General features: G+C 47.4%; 1 protein-coding gene across 2 annotated transcripts in view; it reads right to left on the bottom strand.

The window, feature by feature from the left end:
* HECA (hdc homolog, cell cycle regulator) overlaps window positions 1-11,433 on the bottom strand; it is a 33,533-nt gene extending 22,100 nt beyond the window's left edge. Inside the window, exon 1 of one of the 2 annotated variants that reach the window (XR_011363651.1) lies at window positions 10,708-11,433. Coding sequence is in view for 1 of the 2 variants with exons in the window: in XM_069975027.1 (XP_069831128.1) it covers window positions 10,708-10,969 (262 nt within the window). In the remaining variant the exon portion in view is untranslated. The remainder of the gene's footprint in view (window positions 1-10,707) is intronic. The other variant, XM_069975027.1, reaches the window with a different exon arrangement.
* Window positions 11,434-19,285: the final 7,852 nt, after the last annotated feature.

Below are 19,285 nucleotides of genomic sequence, written 5' to 3'. Positions count from 1 at the left end.
GTCTGGGACGGAGCTCTCTGCCTATGCGACTGTCTCCATCGACTTCCGGTCCCGCCCCTCCTCTGGCTTCTTCTTTAAAGGTATATGCACACTACGGAATTTCCGGAGACGTGGCGGGCAGCCTCTGCTTGAAGTGTCACCTATTCCATAGACTCAATGATATTTGCCGGCAAATTCCGTCGTCCGCCCAAAGAAATGACATGTCAAGTGACTCTAAGTCATATCATTGACTAAGTCTCTGTGGAAATTCCATAGTGTGCACATACCCTAAATATCCAACCAAAGGGCAACATTTGGGTCTCTTAATTCAGAACCCTAAATGCATTGATAGAAGAGTGATACGGTATCCTGGTCTTATCTGCTCAACAAATAATCCTGGAACATGGCCATTATTTGCAGACTGTAGATAAAGGAACTGTAGATAAAGGAAGACATATCTGCTGGAGTTTCTGTGTGAAGCTTTACTAAAGGCCCTATTCCACGGAAGGATTATCGGCCGTATTCAGCCGATATCGGACGATAATCGTCCCGTGGAATAGAAAGAAACATTCAGCCAACATCGTTCATGTCGGCTGATTGTTGCAGTCGTTTGTTTTTCAACAATCTTTCTCTCATTTTCCATTTCACAATTTATTTTTTTAATTAATCCGGGAGTCTTGCAGTTTTCATTTTAGCCACTAAGACTTAAAATGAAGCTTAGACTTTCTGTTCTGTACAGTCATTTCCTATCTGAGCCCTCCTTACCATCACAGACAAAAGGGATAGAGTGAAAGGTGACACCAGAGGTACAGACAATGGGGGAGATTTAACAAAGGGTGAAAATAGTGCACTGGTGTAAAAGACCCATAGCAACCAATTATAATTCTGGTACAATGAAAGCTGAGCTGTGATTGGTTGCTGTAGACAGTTTACACCAGTGTATATTTTACACCCTGAAAAGCAAAAAAATGGGGGTCACATAGACCACATTTTAATTTACAACTATGATCAGTAAAATAAATAAAAATTTTTTTTAAATAACATAATTTATATATATATACGCACCATGGGGGCAGATTTATCAAACATGGTGTAAAGTGAAACTGGCTCAGTTGCCCCTAGCAACCAATCAGATTCCACCTTTCATTCCTCACAGATTCTTTGGAAAATAAAAGGTGGAATCTAATTGGTTGTTAGGGGCAACTGAGCCAGTTTCACTTTACACCATGTTGAATAAATCTCCCCCCATATATTTATTTCACTAATGGAACAATGTATGTCCTTCCCAGACAGGTACTGCTGTAGCATCTCTCTTTGTACATCTTGGCTTACTGCTCTTAATTCTAATACTAAAGTTAAGAAGGATGAGCCATGAGCAGGGCTTCAGCAGAAAGGAACAGGTTTTAATCAGGCTTTATTAGTTTTTACACTTACCATTACAGTAGTTGCAATAAGGCCCTGTATACATCTGTATACATGATGGTACATTGATACAGGAATTATTCTGATTGCCATATTGGAGTCGGGAAGAAGTTTCTTTTCCCTGTAATGGGACATTAGGCATCTGCCTCATAAGGGTTTTTCCTTCCTCTGGATCAACACAATAGGGTTATAGGTTGAACTTGATGAATTCTTGCCTTTTTTTAACCTTATCAACCATGATCTCCTCTGTTCTCTTAGAGAGGGGCTTTACTTCATAGCTTTCTGAATATAATAAATTCACTCCTATCTACTTTGGCTGCTAAAGAGTGTATGCACTCTACTGGAATGATTACACAGGAAGGAAACATGTGCCACCAATATGGCAACCTCCAAAGACAATTTTAGAGATAATAATAAATAATAAAATAAATAATAAAAAAAAAGCTACAATAGTAAAGATGTAAACTAATGCCCCCTGTACATATAAGCAGCAAATGCCTGCATCCTAACCTTCCCGGCTCCCCTGGCACTGCAGCAGTTAAATCAGTGGTCGGGAACCTATGGCTCGCTAGCCAGATGTGGCTCTTTTGATGGTCGCATCTGGCTCGCAGCCCGCCTGCTGCCCACCAGCACAGGAATGACAGTATGCAAGTTCCACAGCCGGCCCTACGCTCCTGCTATGCCTTTGCGAGCTGATAATTCTGATGTGAGGGCATTTCCCTGTTTATAGAGGTGGGGCAGGAGTGTAGCACTGCTGTGGCCGGCCACAGGGCATGCATTCAATCAACTCTTCTCCATTAGAATCAATGGAGCTATGTCATAGAGGGGCCAGCCCGCCTCCAGTGCTTCAGCCTGGGCCCAGTAATAGACTGGCGCCGTGCTCGGGAACCGGGCTGCATTTCAATAAAAAAGGACTGCCCCACCAGCTTCCCCATGACGGCACTGTTCTATGCATGTGAAACACAAAGCGAATGTACCTGATGGTACATTCGCTTTAAGGAGTCTTGGGCGATCATGGCCCTGGCATTAGGTCAAAGGTTGTCCTTTCTTCTGCTTCTTTTGGTAGGTTCTAACCACTGCTTACTGGGACAACCCTATAAGATCTGCTATTTCTGAGATCTTTTGACTAGTGTATCCCTGTTTTCCTGGCAGCCCTGGCACCCAACCTCTGCACCCGCGGGCAATCAATCACCAAACGTTCGGGTTTGGAGAATGTTGCTGAACCCAAACAGTTTGGGTCACAACTAGTGTCGAGCGAACCTGTCAAAGACCTGGCCAGCACAATCTGGACTATGGAGGCAAACATGACACTCTTTGTGGGCTCTATGGATGGGTTTAACCTATAAACTGGCACCTTTCCCAGCAAATAAAGGAACCTTGTACTAAGAACACAGTGTGAAATCAGCCATAGGAGGCATTCACATGTCCCATGCAGGGTCTTTAATATGGATGACTAGAAAATGTACCCAGCGCTGCCCGGGTATAAAGTGTCAGTGTGTTAATTAGATTTATTCTAAGGTGCCCAGGAGGCCAATCTATGTTCTTGTTTTTTTGTTTAAGGGGACGTTGCCAGTAGCCATATATGCCCCTATATACCCGACAGTTCTGCACTGTTAATGTAAATTGGAGCTTATTAGAAATAAACTAAGAACTTCAAACATCTGTCCTGTATACCTGTAGCGTATAGTTGGGGGTGGGGAGGGCTGTATACCTGTAGTGTATAGTTGAGGGGGTCCTGTATACCTGTAGTGTGTAGTTGGGGGGGCTGTATACCTGTAGTGTATAGTTGAGGGAGGTCCTGTATACCAGTAGTGTATAATTGGGGGGGAACAGGCTGTATACCTGTACTGTATAGCTTGGGAAGTACTGTATACCTGCAGTGTATAGCTGGTAGAGGTCCTGTATAGTTGGGGGTCCTTTATACCTGTAATATATAGTTGGTGAAGGTGTTGTATACCTGTAATGTATAGTTGGTGGAGGTCTTCTATACTTGTAGTTTATAGTTTGAGGGTCCTGGATACCTGTAGTGTATAGTTGGTGGAGGTCTTGTATACCTGTAGTATACTATATCTGTAGTTTATAGTTTGAGGGTCCTGTATACCTGTAGTGTATAGTTTGGGGGACCTGTATACCTGTAGTTTATACAGTGTGGCGGTATTGGTCAGGTCTGGTATGGCAGTGTTATCCAGTCACAGTGTGGCGCTATTGGTCAGGTCTGGTATGGCAGTGTTATCCAGTCACAGTGTGGCGGTATTGGTCAGGTCTGGTATGGCAGTGTTATCCAGTCACAGTGTGGCGGTATTGGTCAGGTCTGGTATGGCAGTGTTATCCAGTCACAGTGTGGCGGTATTGGTCAGGTCTGGTATGGCAGTGTTATCCAGTCACAGTATGGCGGTATTGGTCAGGTCTGGTATGGCAGTGTTATCCAGTCACTGTGGCGGTATTGGTCAGGTCTGGTATGGCAGTGTTATCCAGTCACAGTGTGGCGGTATTGGTCAGGTCTGGTATGGCAGTGTTATCCAGTCACAGTATGGCGGCATTGGTCAGGTCTGGTATGGCAGTGTTATCCAGTCACAGTGTGGCGGTATTGGTCAGGTCTGGTATGGCAGGGTTATCCAGTCACAGTGTGGTACATCCTCTTTAACTTTAAGTGCCCCTGGGTGCTAAAATGGCAAAAAAAATAACAGCATCCGGTCCCTTCTGTCCTCTACTTCTTCATGCTTCAAGTAGGCAAAAACATAGTACCTGGAAACTCCCTTCAAGGCACATCCACACGGACAGTGCTTGCAGTTTGATTGAGACACTATCTTTTTGGCTCTACTCCTGCTTATTTTTGTGTTTTTAAACTTTTAACAAAAGACAAAACATGCAGAAAAAAAACCCCCACCAAAACACCACATGTTAGGATATGCACTTAAAGGTATTCCAGCACACAGTGCAGTTTTTGGTAAATTGTTTAAAAGGGTACTCCGGCCCGGGGGTATTTTTAAGCTATGGCCAGGGAGGGGGTGGTTATAGATGGCGCCAGTTACCTCCCCGGTTCCAGCGCCGGGTCCCGGATTGTGCCGCCCTGTACACCTGTCCCGAGGCGGGACTCCGCTACGGCCGCTAAATGGTTGAGCTGCCTTGAGACGCAATCCGGGACCCCGTGCTGGAACTTGGGAGGTAAGTGACCTCCGCAGTCTATAACCACTCCCTCCCCAGCCATAGCTTTAAAATACTCCCGGGCCGGAGAACCCCTTTAGCCCAACAATTGTTTAACCCCCTCACATCAGCAATACGTAGATATATGTTCCTGCTGCACATTACCCGTGCAGTAGGAACATATATGCACGTTCCTGACACCGAAGGGGTTTGATGTGTGTGGGACCGCTGCAGTGCGAGCACACATCAGTGTCCTGGGAGCTGAGGGTAATGAGAGGCAGCTGTAATCCTGCAGCTGCGTCTCATTAACCCCTTAAACGCCGCGATCCATAGCGATCATGGCGTTTAAGGTACTCAGTGACAGAACAAGCCTCTTACCTCCGTCCTGTCGGTTCGGCGTTCTATGCATAGAGTCTGCTCTCAGACAGGCTCTATGCATAGATCGCCGATAACACTGATCTATGCTATGGCAAAGCATAGATCAGTACATGCAATCTAATGATTGCATGTTTTACTGTAAAAAAAAAAAAAAAAAGTTTTTAAAAGTATTAAAAAACTCTTATACCCCCGCCCCCAATAAAAGTTTAATATACCCCCTTGCCCATTATAAAAAATAAAAATATTTTAAAAAATTAAACATATTATATATTATAGCATGCGGAATTGTCCGATGTATTAAGATATTACATTATTTTTCCCACGCGGTGAACGGTGTAAACACAAAAAAAAACAGGATTGCTGATTTTTTTAACATTATATAATCAGAAAAAAAAATTATAAAAAGCGATCAAAATTTTTCTATTACACCATAATGATATTATTAAAAACTATAGATTATGGAGCAACACCCCAACCAGCCCTGTAGGTGGAAATATAAAAGCGCTATGGTTCTTAGAAGGCGGGGAGGAACATTGCATTAATTTGACCCGGACTTTTGTGCGTCAAAGGCCTCTGTCTTGAAGGGGTTAAAGGGGTTATCCAGCGCTACAAAAATATGGCCACTTTTCCCCCTACTGTTGTCTCCAGTTCAGGTGCGGTTTGCAATTAAGCTCCATTTACTTCAATGGAACTGTTTTTTTAAAACCCCACCCAAACTGGAGACGACAGTAGGGGGAAAGTGGCCATGTTTTTGTAGCGCTCGATAACCCCTTTAAGACTGGGACTGGTTGCAGCATTTTAAAGGATTTATCCAGCGCCATTACAGTCTTAGGCTGGGTTCACACTACGTATATTTCAGTCAGTATTGTGGTCCTCATATTGCAACCAAAACCAAGAGTGGATTGAAAACACAGAAAGGATCTGTTCACACAATGGTGAAATTGAGTGGACGGACGCCATACAACGGTAAATAACTGCCATTATTTCAATATAACAGCTGTTTTAAAATAACAGCAAATATTTGCCATTATATGGCAGCCATCCACTCAATTTCAACATTGTGTGAACCGATCCTTTCTGTGTTTTCAATCCACTCCTGGTTTTGGTTGCAATATGAGGACCACAATACTGACTGAAATATACGTAGTGCGAACCCAGCCTGAGTCATGGTGCGTTTACACACAGATTTATCTGACAGATTTTTGAAGCCAAAGTCAGGAACAGACTATAAAGAGGGATCAGGTCATAAAGGAAAGACAGAGATTGCAGCAGATTGTGATTGTGGTATGGGATCCGTATTTTTTACATCTTTAAAAAACATCGATCAAATCAAAGGAAATTAGTACTATTCACATTTTACGTAAAGGGATTAAATAACGGATGCAAATACAGATGATTTTCCACGGATCACGGAGAAAAAAAAAAGATGGAAGGTTTTTGCGGCCTAGAAAAATCCCTGAACGTGTGAATGGGACCTAAAAATCTTCAGGAGACTGGACCTGGATAGAAGTAAGTATAAGTTTGTTATATAGTATGGCACAATTATTCTAACAGTTTTCACGCGCCCTGCGTGATAATAATACATCATGTAGAGTGGGGACACTCCAGTGCAGGAATTCCCCGTCAGTGCTTCACGGAGCAAACATGGGATGTGTGCAGCCTGACATTTTAAAGAGAAACTGTCAGAAGTATCTAACCTGTTAATATCTTCCTATAGTGCACTGGGCCCTGAGGATAAAGATGTGCTATTTAGGCGCTTTGGTGCACTGGGTGCAGGGCTGCCACTCCTCAGTATACTGAGATTTTGACCAATACCTGTCAGTGCTCATACCGGTGGGGGTCTGCCTGTCAGTGCTCATACCGGTGGGGGTCTGCCTGTCAGTGCTCATACCACGCCACACACTGCATTAAATTAGCCTGCATGAGTATAGTCCCAGACGGAAGTGTCTTCTTCTAAAGATGATGCACAAGAAAGCCCACAAACACTTTGCTGAAGACAAGCAGAATAGGGACATAAATGAGTGGAACCATGTCATGTGGTCTGACGAGACCAAGATAAACGTATCTGGTTCAGTGGTCAAGCATGTGTGGCGGCAACCAGGTGAGGACTACAAAGACAAGTGTGTCTTACCTATAGTCCAGTATGGTGGCGGAAGTGTCATAGTTTGGGGCTGTATGAGTACTGCTGACTGTGGGGAGCTGCAGTACATTGAAGAAACCATGAATGCAAATATGTACTATGACATACTGAAGCCGAGCACGATTGCCCCACAGGACAGTATTCCAACATGATGACCACCCCAAAAACCTCAAAGATGACCACTGCCTTGGTAAAGAAGTGGAGGGTAAAAGGTGCTGGACTGGGCAAGCATGTCTCCAGATCTAAACCCTATTGAGCATCTGTGGGTCATCCCCAAACAGAAGGAGGAGGAGTGAGAGGGCTGTAACATCCACCAGCTCTGTGATGTCATCATGGAGGAGTGAGAGGGCTCTAACACCCACTAGCTCGGTGATGTCATCATGAAGGAGTGAGAGGGCTCTAACACCCACCAGTTCTGTGACGTCATCATGGAGGAGTGAGAGGGCTGTAACATCCACCAGCTCTGTGATGTCATCATGGAGGAGTGAGAGGGCTGTAACACCCACCAGCTCGGTGATGTCATCATGGAGGTGTGAGAAGGCTCTAACACCCACCAGCTCCGTGATGTCATCATGGAGGAGTGAGAGGGCTGTAACATCCACCAGCTCTGTGATGTCATCATGAAGGAGTGAGAGGGCTCTAACACACACCAGTACTGTGATGTTATTATGGAGGAGTGAGAGGGCTGTAACATCCACCAGCTTCGTGATGTCATCATGGAGGAGTGAGAGGGCTGTAACATCCACCAGCTTCGTGATGTCATCATGGAGGAGTGAGAGGGCTGTAACATCCACCAGCTCCGTGATGTCATCATGGATGAGTGAGAGGGCTCTAACACACACCAGTTCTGTGATGTCATCATGGAGGAGTGAGAGGGCTCTAACACACACCAGTTCTGTGATGTCATCATGGAGGAGTGAGAGGGCTCTAACATCCACCAGCTCCGTGATGTCATCATGGAGGAGTGAGAGGGCTGTAACACCCACCAGCTCCGTGATGTCATCATGGAGGAGTGAGAGGGCTGTAACACCCACCAGCTCTGTGATGTCATCATGGAGGAGTGAGAGGGCTCTAACACCCACCAGCTCTGTGATGTCATCATGGAGGAGTGAGAGGGCTCTAACACCCACCAGCTCTGTGATGTCATCATGGAGAAGTGAGAGGGCTCTAACACCCACCAGCTCTGTGATGTCATCATGGAGAAGTGAGAGAGCTGTAACATCCACCAGCTCTGTGATGTCATCATGAAGGAGTGAGAGGGCTCTAACACACACCAGTACTGTGATGTTATTATGGAGGAGTGAGAGGGCTGTAACATCCACCAGCTTCGTGATGTCATCATGGAGGAGTGAGAGGGCTGTAACATCCACCAGCTTCGTGATGTCATCATGGAGGAGTGAGAGGGCTGTAACATCCACCAGCTCCGTGATGTCATCATGGATGAGTGAGAGGGCTCTAACACACACCAGTTCTGTGATGTCATCATGGAGGAGTGAGAGGGCTCTAACACCCACCAGCTCGGTGATGTCATCATGGTGGAGTGAGAGGGCTGTAACATCCACTAGCTCTGTGACGTCATCATGGAGAAGTGAGAGAGCTATAACACCCACCAGCTCTGTGATGTCATCATGGAGGAGTGAGAGGGCTTTAACACCCACCAGCTCTGTGATGTCATCATGGAGAAGTGAGAGAGCTATAACATCCACCAGCTCTGTGATGTCATCATGGAGGAGTGAGAGGGCTCTAACATCCACCTTACTGCCCATGCACATAGACGTTGGATCTATGTCTTCTTGTTACTGGGAGGTTTCAAGTTTCTATTACTGGACCCACGTCAAACCGTTTTTTCAGTGTTTTTAGCATTTTTCTGATTTTGTGATTTTTGTGAATTAATAAATTGTATATTTTCTAATATTTTTTCTGGGGTGAGCGGCCATTCCCCTGTGTTTCTTTATGGGACAGTGTTGATGGTTACACCACCCTTTATTATAATTTGTATTGCAGTATTAAAGTAGTATGACATGTGACCTGGGGACCGCCGCGGGATCGGACAGGTGAGCAAATGTTTTTATAACTTTTAGACACCACTTCATCTAGGGCAGTGTTCCCTAACCTGTCTCTCTCTAGTCGCTGCAGAACTACACTTCCCATCATGCCTGGCCAGCTGACAGGAGAAGGAGTTTTGCTGCAGGTTATGGAGCAACGCATTGCTTACAGAGTGACAGCCTTGGGGAAGCTGTGCTGCCAGCCATGTTTTGTGTCACCCGGATTTCCTAGAAACAGGAACGTAGATCAGGCTGCACATTCCCAGGTGCAGACATGGGGGTCTCCTATAGATCATACAGGGCTGGTGCAGACATGGGGGTCTCCTATATATAACAGAGGCTGGTGCAGACATGGGGGTCTCCTATAGATCATACAGGGCTGTGGCAGACATGGGGGTCTCCTATAGATCATACAGGGCTGGTGCAGACATGGGGGTCTCCTATAGATCATACAGGGCTGGTGCAGACATGGGGGTCTTCTATAGATCATACAGGGCTGGTGCAGACATGGGGGTCTCCTATAGATCATACAGGGCTGGTGCAGACATGGGGGTCTCCTATAGATAACAGTGGCTGGTGCAGACATGGAGGTCTCCTATAGATCATACAGGGCTGGTGCAGACATGGGGGTCTCCTATAGATCATACAGGGCTGGTGCAGACATGGGGGTCTCCTATAGATCATACAGGGCTGGTGCAGACATGGGGGTCTCCTATAGATCATACAGGGCTGGTGCAGACATGGGGGTCTCCTATAGATCATACAGGGCTGGTGCAGACATGGGGGTCTCCTATAGATCATACAGGGCTGGTGCAGACATGGGGGTCTCCTATAGATCATACAGGGCTGGTGCAGACATGGGGGTCTCCTATAGATCATACAGGGCTGGTGCAGACATGGGGGTCTCCTATAGATCATACAGGGCTGGTGCAGACATGGGGGTCTCCTATAGATCATACAGGGCTGGTGCAGACATGGGGGTCTCCTATAGATCATACAGGGCTGGTGTAGACATGGGGGTCTCCTATAGATCATACAGGGCTGGTGCAGACATGGGGGTCTCCTATCTATCATACAGGCCTGGTGCAGACATGGGGGTCTCCTATCTATCATACAGGCCTGGTGCAGACATGGGGGTCTCCTATCTATCATACAGGGCTGGTGTAGACATGGGGGTCTCCTATCTATCATACAGGGCTGGTGTAGACATGGGGGTCTCCTATCTATCATACAGGGCTGGTGTAGACATGGGGGTCTCCTATCTATCATACACATGGGGTCTCTCTTATCTATCATACACATGGGGTCTCTCTTATCTATCATACACATGGGGTCTCTCCTGTGCAGGCTCTGTACTATAAGGCAGTCCGCCAGCGGCAGCACAGGTAGCTTCCTGGCAGCGGCCTGTCCCCTGTAGATGGCAGCCCAGCTGCTGCCGTCCCTCACTGGTGGAGGGGATCGTCTTTCCTGGCCGGGCCCCCTCCCTGGCTGTCAGTGGCCGGGCCCCCTCCCTGGCTGTCAGTGGCCGGGCCCCCTCCCTGGCTGTCAGTGGCCGGGCCCCCTCCCTGCTCCCCCCTTACTGACAGGTGAGCCTCTTACCATTCCTGCCGCCGCTGTCACTGGAAGGTGCGGCCGATGCCAGGGGCATTACCGCCGATGCTGCAGCGAGCGCCGATGCGGATGCGACTGCGGCTCCCCCCGCTGTGGCCGCTGCCATGCTGCTGCTGCTGCCGCCTCCTCCTCCTCCTCCCGCCGCCGCCACTGCTGCCGCCGCTGCCGCTGTGGCTCCGGTGTCCTGCTCATCCCCGCTGCTGTTCGCCCGCTTGTTCTTCTTGCCCTTGCTATTCTTCACGTTAGGCATTGCGGAGCCCGCGGTCGGTGCAGCGCACAGAGCCTTCAGCTACTCGCGCCCCCGGCCTTCATGGTGCAGGAAGGCGTCAGACAGTGGCTGCTGCGGCGGCTGTTGTTAGGGGCACGGAGCGTCACTCTCTAGCGTGCAGTGTGCCCAGCGCCCGGGGACATGGGTGGCTGTCTTCGCTGCCAGGGAGAGAAGGCGTGTCTCGTTGTTTTGATTCTGCTTTCCGTGCACCCGGCCCCTCCCCTCTGTCAATTTTTCCCTGGCTCTTGTGACGTCACGGCTCAGCGGCCCATCCCTTTGTGACGTCAGCGCACGCTCCCTCAGGGCCGCCCCCTGATCCAGCCCTTGTCTGCTCCCTCCGAGGCCTCCAATCCGTGGCGGGCGCCGTGTTGTGGGGCGGGGCTGCTGCAGCATTTCTGTCGTGACACAATGGAACGGAGGAAAAGTGCGCGTCCTGCGGTGCAACGTGACTGCTGGGAGTGTGGAGGAGATGGAAAAAGAGGAAAGATATGGTGCCCATAGCAACCAATCACAGAGCAGCTTTCATTTCCTGTTCTGATTCTTCAAAATGTAAGGTGTGCTGTGATTGGTTTCTATGGGCAACAAAGAAAGCTTTGTTTAGCTTAGTAGCTACAGTATAATGGTGCCCACACACATCATAATGCCCCTATAGTGCCCACACACGTTATAATACCCCTATAGTGCCCAGACACAATACCTCTACAGTACCTGTACACAGTATAATGCCCCTATAGTGCCCACACACATCATAATGCCCATATAGTGCCCAGACACAATACCTCTACAGTACCTGTACACAGTATAATGCCCCTATAGTGCGCACACACACACACAGTATAATGCCCATATAGTGCCCACACACGTTATAATACCCCTATAGTGCCCAAACACAATACCTCTACAGTACCTGTACACAGTATAATGCCCCTATAGTGCCCACACACGTTATAATACCCCTATAGTGCCCAACACAATACCTCTACAGTACCTGTACACAGTATAATGCCCCTATAATGCCCACACGTTATAATACCCCTATAGTTCCCACACACAATACCTCTACAGTACCTGTACACAGTATAATGCCCCTATAGTGCCCACACACGTTATAATACCGCTATAGTGCCCACACACAATACCTCTACAGTATCTGTACACAGTATAATGCCCCTATAGTGCACACACACGTTATAATACCCCTATAGTGCCCACACACGTTATAATACCCCTATAGTTTCCACACACAATACCTCTACAGTACCTGTACACAGTATAATGCCCCTATAGTGCCCACACACAGTATAATGCCCCTATAGTGCCCACACACGTTATAATACCCCTATAGTTCCCACACACAATACCTCTACAGTACCTGTACACAGTATAATGCCCCTATAGTGCCCACACACGTTATAATACCGCTATAGTGCCCACACACAATACCTCTACAGTATCTGTACACAGTATAATGCCCCTATAGTGCACACACACGTTATAATACCCCTATAGTGCCCACACACGTTATAATACCCCTATAGTTTCCACACACAATACCTCTACAGTACCTGTACACAGTATAATGCCCCTATAGTGCCCACACACATTATAATACCCCTATAGTGCCCACACACAATACCTCTACAGTACCTGTACACAGTATAATGCCCCTATAGTGCCCACACACAGTATAATGCCCCTATAGTGCCCACACACATTATAATACCCCTATAGTGCCCACACACAATACCTCTACAGTACCTGTACACAGTATAATGCCCCTATAATGCCGACACGTTATAATACCCCTATAGTTCCCACACACAATACCTATAGAGTATAATGCCCATATAGTGCCCACAGACAGTATAATGCCCCTATAGTGTCCACACACAATACCCCTATAGTACCCACCAGGGCTGTGGAGTCAGAGTCCGAAAAAATGTACCGATTCGGACTCAACACGTAACGAATCCGCATCGAGATCCGCTGCGGATCCTGCCCTGTACATTCAATGGCAGACAAACTTCGGGGCTCCCAATGTCTTCACGTCCCGTGCAGCGCACTGATTGGCCGAGCGGGACGTGCCGGGAACCCCACGAAGCAAGCCTGAGTGGGGACCAGTTGATGTATGCTTCGGCAGCTGAGGGGTTAACAGGGCGGGCTGCGGACATACTCCCAGCAGGATGTGCATCCCGCTGCAAGTTTGTCTGCCATTGAATGTACAGGGCAGGATCCGCAGCGGAAGATTTACTCATCAATATATTTTATGAGCAACATTCTAATAGGACAATGGACCTATTAGATAAGGGTGGTCGGGGAAAAGTTGTCGGTCACTATTTGGCAGTTTGTTTCTGAGCTGGAAGAGTCCATTGTGTGGGGGGAGATCTGTGCTGTTCTCTTCCTGGATGCTGGATGACTGTATATGAGCAGCAGTGTAATATGAAGATATCCTGTGTAAGAGTACAATCACACGTACTGACTCGCAGCGGAAATTTTGCTGCGAGTTTATTAGCAAGATCCACTAAGAGTCAAGGTCCTGGCAGGTCCCTGTCAAAAGAGTATGTAAGGCAGCCGCCCCCTTAACCCCTTTGGCTGCCACTCGGCTCCCACTGTGTCTGTATATACTTTACCTCTCTCCTTGCTGCACGGGGTCCCGGCGTCCTGCTCTCCCGCCCAGCCGCAGCCACAGATTGGCTGGGCGGGAGAGCAGGATGCCGGGACCCCGTGCAGCAAGGAGAGAGGCAAAGTATATACAGACAGCGGGGGAGCCGAGCGGCAGCCGAAGGGGGTGGCTGCATTACATACTCCCAGCAAGTCGGTACGTGTGAACGTACCCTAATAAAGTGAAGGAGGAGGAGCCATAAGTAGTGTAGCAGTAACCTCTGTCCTCAGTGTGGTGTTTTCTCTCTGGGAGAAAATTGTGTTTTTCTTCAGTGTGCTATGGCTGCAGCAGGCGGTGTGTATGTCTTGTTCACACGTACCTCAGCAGTCTGTGTGTGCTATGGCTGCAGCAGGCTGTGCGGCAGAAATTAAAGGGGTATATTAAAGGAGTATTCTGGGCAACAGCAAAAAATCCAGGGGAGACAGGGAATGGTTGGTTCATAATAAAGAAGTCTTATTTACCTGCCCCCTGTGCCCCCACAGTGCAACATGCTCCCAATCCTGTGATTATGCAAAAGAGGAGCCTGTGGAGCCTCATTGAAGAGTCTCAAAACACAGGACTAGCCAGATATCCCTCCGGGAAGGACCCAGCCAAGGAGCAGCTCCTGTTAGGAAACCACCAAATCCACCATATTAAGTGGCCCTATAAGTCAATGTAAGGACAAAGAATAAACCAAGGCTAGGTAACCATCTACATACAGCTGTTTCGTGGTGTTGCCCCTCATCAGTGTGAAGCAGGATTCTGGCTAGGTGGGAGCAATGCCTAGTAGAGCCATAAGAGAAACAGATTGCTGGTCTCCCCGAGTTCAGCAATCTGTTTCTCTTATTCAATCTTGTGATGTCACAGCCCCACTCAGAAATGCCTGCTCATTGGTGAGTGAGGTGAGGTACAGCTGTAGTCACTCACTGGCTGAGTGGGTAGTTCCTTTGGGTCCGAGATGATTCAGAAGTGCGGATCCTGACAGAGAGCTGATATATCTGGGCCTATGGCTTACCCCACTGTATCCCTGTGTGTGACCCCCTCGCTTTGGCTGACACCTTTATATCACAGAGATCTGGCATTGTTAGCAGTGTATCTTTGTGTATGGTGAATATTTAGATAGAAACACATAAGATTGTCAGCAGAAACAAGCACCTGCTCCATGTAGTCTAGTTGTGAGTTGTTCAGGACATGGAGGCTGGAGACTGGCTGCATCCATTGCACACACAGGAGAATCTGCTTTATATCTTTCCTTATTCCCTCAGAAGTCGCCCCAGGACATTAGTGAGAAGCTGCTGAACCAGTGTGATAAATAACTTCCCTGGTATATGACTGGTCATTTATGAAGGAACAGGAATCAGAGTCGGGAGTTGGCCCTGATAAAATTAAAGGGGTTATCCAGCGCTACAAAAACATGGCCACTTTCCCCCTACTGTTGTCTCCAGTTTGGGTGAAGGTTTTGAAACTCAGTTCCATTGAAGTAAATGGAGCTTAATTGCAAACCGCACCTGAACTGGAGACAACAGTAGGGGGAAAGTGGTCATGTTTTTGTAGCGCTGGAGTTGGAGCTGCGGCATACCGACTTCACAGCCCTGGTGCCCACACACATTATTATGCCCCTATAGTGCCCACATACAGTAGAATAGCCCTTATAAGCTCCACACAGTATAATGCCTTCCAACAAGTGCCACAAAAGAGGGGAAAAAAAGAGGTAATACTTACCTAGTCCTACTCAGACCTTCCCCACTGGACACAGCAGGCACAATGGTATCACTGTGCCAGCATTGTGCCTGTCTGTGCAGACTGAATGGTGCTCTGCTGCATGCTCACCACTGTGTTCACTTCCAGGGGTTTAAAAGGAAATAATACCAAGTTTTTTATTGTTTTTTTCCTGCATTTTTGCGAATCAAATGTTTTAATGAAATGTAACATGATGGCAGAGCTTTTCTGGACGCTTTTTCACTAATGGGGTCCATAGACTTCTCTATACAACTATAGGGTTATCCAGAGTTTGAAAAATCGTAGCTGCTTTCCTACAGAAACAGCGCCACTCTTCAGTGTGTACACAGTATCGCAGCTCAGGTTCACTGAAGTGAACAGAACCAAGTTGTAATTCCACACGTAACCTAAAGACAGGGGTGGTGCTGCTGCTTTTGGAAGAAAGCAGCTATATATATATATATATATATATATATATATATATATATATATATATATATATATATATATATATAAATTTTTTTTATCCTGAATAACCCATTTATAGAGTGTTATTTAAAAAAAAAAAAAAAAAACACCCAAATCCAGTGTGTGCAGTATTGTATCACTTTAAAAGCCAAGTATTATTCAGGCCTGCAAGTGTCCTAGAGGCAGGGCCGTCTTACCCCTTGGGCATGGTAGGCGGCTGCCCGGGGGCCCTTGCGTCCTAGGGGGCCCCTGCCCGCTGTCACAGCGGGCAGGAGCCCCCTAGGACGCAAGGGTCCCCGGGCAGCCGCCTTCCATGCCCAACGGGTAAGACGGCCCTTCGCCCCCCCCCCCCCTTCCCCTTCTCTTGCGACCGCAAGCACTTTCTTGCTTGCGGTCGCAAGAGGAAATCCGGCCCCGGCTGATGCGTCACTCCCCGGGGGATTCTCCGGGAGCGCACGCATCAGGAACCTCAGTGCGCGTCGCTGGGGCTTCCTGTACCGGAAGTCCCGGCCTGGGCGCACACTGAGCTTCCGGATGTGTGCGCTCCCGGAGAATCCCCCAGGGAGCGACGCATCAGCCGGGGGCAAAAGAGAAGAGGAAGCAGCGACGGGGGAGCGCTGGTAGGTGAGTTGGGTGTTTGTTTTTTTTTATCTGCTGTGCAGGGGGGAGCCATCTATAAGGGGGGACTACGGGGGAGCCATCTATAAGGGGGGAATACGGGGGAGCCATCTATAGGGGGGGATACAGGGGGGAGCCATCTATAGGGGGGGATACAGGGGGGAGCCATCTATAAGGGGGATACAGGGGGGAGCCATCTATAAGGGGGGGATACAGGGGGGAGCCATCTATAGGGGGGAGCCATCTATAAGGGGAGAATACGGGGGAGCCATCTATGGGGGGATACAGGGGGGAGCCATCTATAAGGGGGTAATACAGGGGGGAGCCATCTATACGGGGGGGGGGGGGTATACAGGGGGGAGCCATCTATAAGGGGGTAATACAGGGGGAGCCATCTATAAGGGGGTAATACAGGGGGGAGCCATCTATAAGGGGGTAATACAGGGGGAGCCATCTATAAGGGGGTAATACAGGGGGAGCCATCTATAAGGGGGTAATACAGGGGGGAGCCATCTATAAGGGGGTAATACAGGGGGGAGCCATCTATAAGGGGGTAATACAGGGGGGAGCCATCTATAAGGGGGTAATACAGGGGGGAGCCATCTATAAGGGGGTAATACAGGGGGAGCCATCTATAAGGGGGTAATACAGGGGGAGCCATCTATAAGGGGGTAATACAGGGGGGAGCCATCTATAAGGGGGTAATACAGGGGAGAGCCATCTATAAGGGGGTAATACAGGGGGAGCCATCTATTAGGGGGTAATACAGGGGGAGCCATCTATAGAGGGGGGATACAGGGGGGAGCCATCTATAAGGGGGGGGGATACAGGGGGGAGCCATCTATAAGGGGGAGATACAGGGGGGAGCCATCTATAAGGGGGTAATACAGGGGGAGCTATCTATAAGGGGCCAATACAGATGTGCAGTGTGTAGAGAGATGAGGATGGTGACAGAGTGAGGAGCCTAATATGTCTGTCTGGCAGATTCTGTGGATTCGTGGCTCGGAGAAGTTCTCATAACGGCCCAGGGCAGATGGAGAAGATGAAAAGGGAAGAACTCCGATCAGAGAAGACGTCCCATGTGAGTCACTTGATGTATCTGCACTGTAATGTATATGGTGTACAGAACCTGTGTAAAGTTGGGTACCTCTATATGACTGGATGAGGTGATAGTGATCTGTGTACAGTGGATTAGTCAGTAGCAGCGGTGGTGTTAGTCAGTATGCGGTGGTAATATTTGTTGCTTGTTATTTGGCATATATATAGAGAAGGGCAAAACAACATGTCTCATATATACAGAGGGGCAACAACATGACTATTATATTATATATGAACCATGTTGTTTCCCTGTATTCTGTATACAGGGAAACAACATGGTGCTCATATATAATAGTCATGTTGTTGCCCCTCTGTATATATGAGACATGTTGTTTTGCCCTTCTCTCTATATAAGCCATGTTGTTTCCCTGTATATTGTATTATACAGTATACATACAGGGAGACAACATAGTTCTCATATATAATAGTCATGTTGTTGCCCCTCTGTATATATGAGACATGTTGTTTTGCCCTTCTCTATATATAAGCCATGTTGTTTCCCTGTATATTGTATTATACAGTATACATACAGGGAGACAACATGGTTCTCATATATAATAGTCATGTTGTTGCCCCTCTGTATATATGAGACATGTTGCACTGGTGTGACAATAAACCCTGCAGATTGCTGTTGGAAGTGCTGTCTCCATTGCGTTTTTTGGATACTTTGAAGCCAACCTGGTCTGGTTTGGCTAAGGCAGCACGCACGGTTATTTTTTGTTTTTGTGCTGCTGAGAGACTGTGTTGTGAATTAAAGTTTATGTTAACAATAATTAGTATTTTTTATTGTACGTAATTGTACTGGCTAGGGGCGGGGTTGCAAAGATGGGGGCTTTTGATGGCGGCGGCCGCGGGGGGTGGGGCCCAATTCGCACCTCTGCCCAGGGGCCCATAATGCTGTTAAGACGGCCCTGCCTAGAGGAGCAGCTCAGCCAGTGAAGTGCCACCGCACTTGCTTCTCTTTACTGGCAGTTTAGGATTGCCTTGCAGAATGGGATTTCAAGAAAGAGTATGGTGCATTTACACAGAGATTTATCTGACAGGTTTCTAAAGCCAAAGCCAGAAATGGATTTGAAAACAGGATAGATCCCAGTCTTGCCTTTATGACCTATTCTCTGTTTATAGTCTGTTCCTGGCTTTGGCTTGAAAGATGTCAGATAAATCTCTCTGTGTAAACACACCATTACAGAGAATATACAATATTGCAGAGAATATACAATATACATTAATATATATACTTTTTTTTGAGAGTATGTCCATTTCTTTAAGGATTTGCTCTCAGACTTTTACCAGAATTGTATTCTCTGCAGTGTATAGAGGACTAGCTGCTTCTGCAGCTCTACTAGAAAAGATATCAGAACACAAAGAACATCACAGCTTGCTGCATACAGGGCCAGGTATCCTCAGAGAGGTCAGAGCGACCACACAGACCACCTACGGAACTGGAGCAAGGCCCATTATCTGATCATTTACATCTTATTACATCTTGGTTTTTTAATCACATCAAGAAATGCAATGAAAAAAAATAAATTGATTTTTCTGAGGTTAAAAACATGGACCAAAAAAGTCAGTGTGCACATAGCCATAGGCTGGATCACACATGATATTTATGTCCAAATCCTGGAGAGGAGCAGACACAGATAAGTTAGAATTAAAGATTTACACTTTTATTTGCATTTCCAGCAACACTCCTGACTTTACAACATAGCCCCTCTTTTGATACAAATCAGATCGAGGGACAAGCTGGAGCGTGA

This window comes from Dendropsophus ebraccatus, chromosome 6 (assembly GCF_027789765.1).
Source record: "Dendropsophus ebraccatus isolate aDenEbr1 chromosome 6, aDenEbr1.pat, whole genome shotgun sequence".
NCBI classification, from domain to species: Eukaryota; Metazoa; Chordata; class Amphibia; order Anura; family Hylidae; genus Dendropsophus; species Dendropsophus ebraccatus.
Note: the sequence above shows the minus strand (reverse complement) of the source record. Positions and strands in the feature narration are given on the sequence as shown.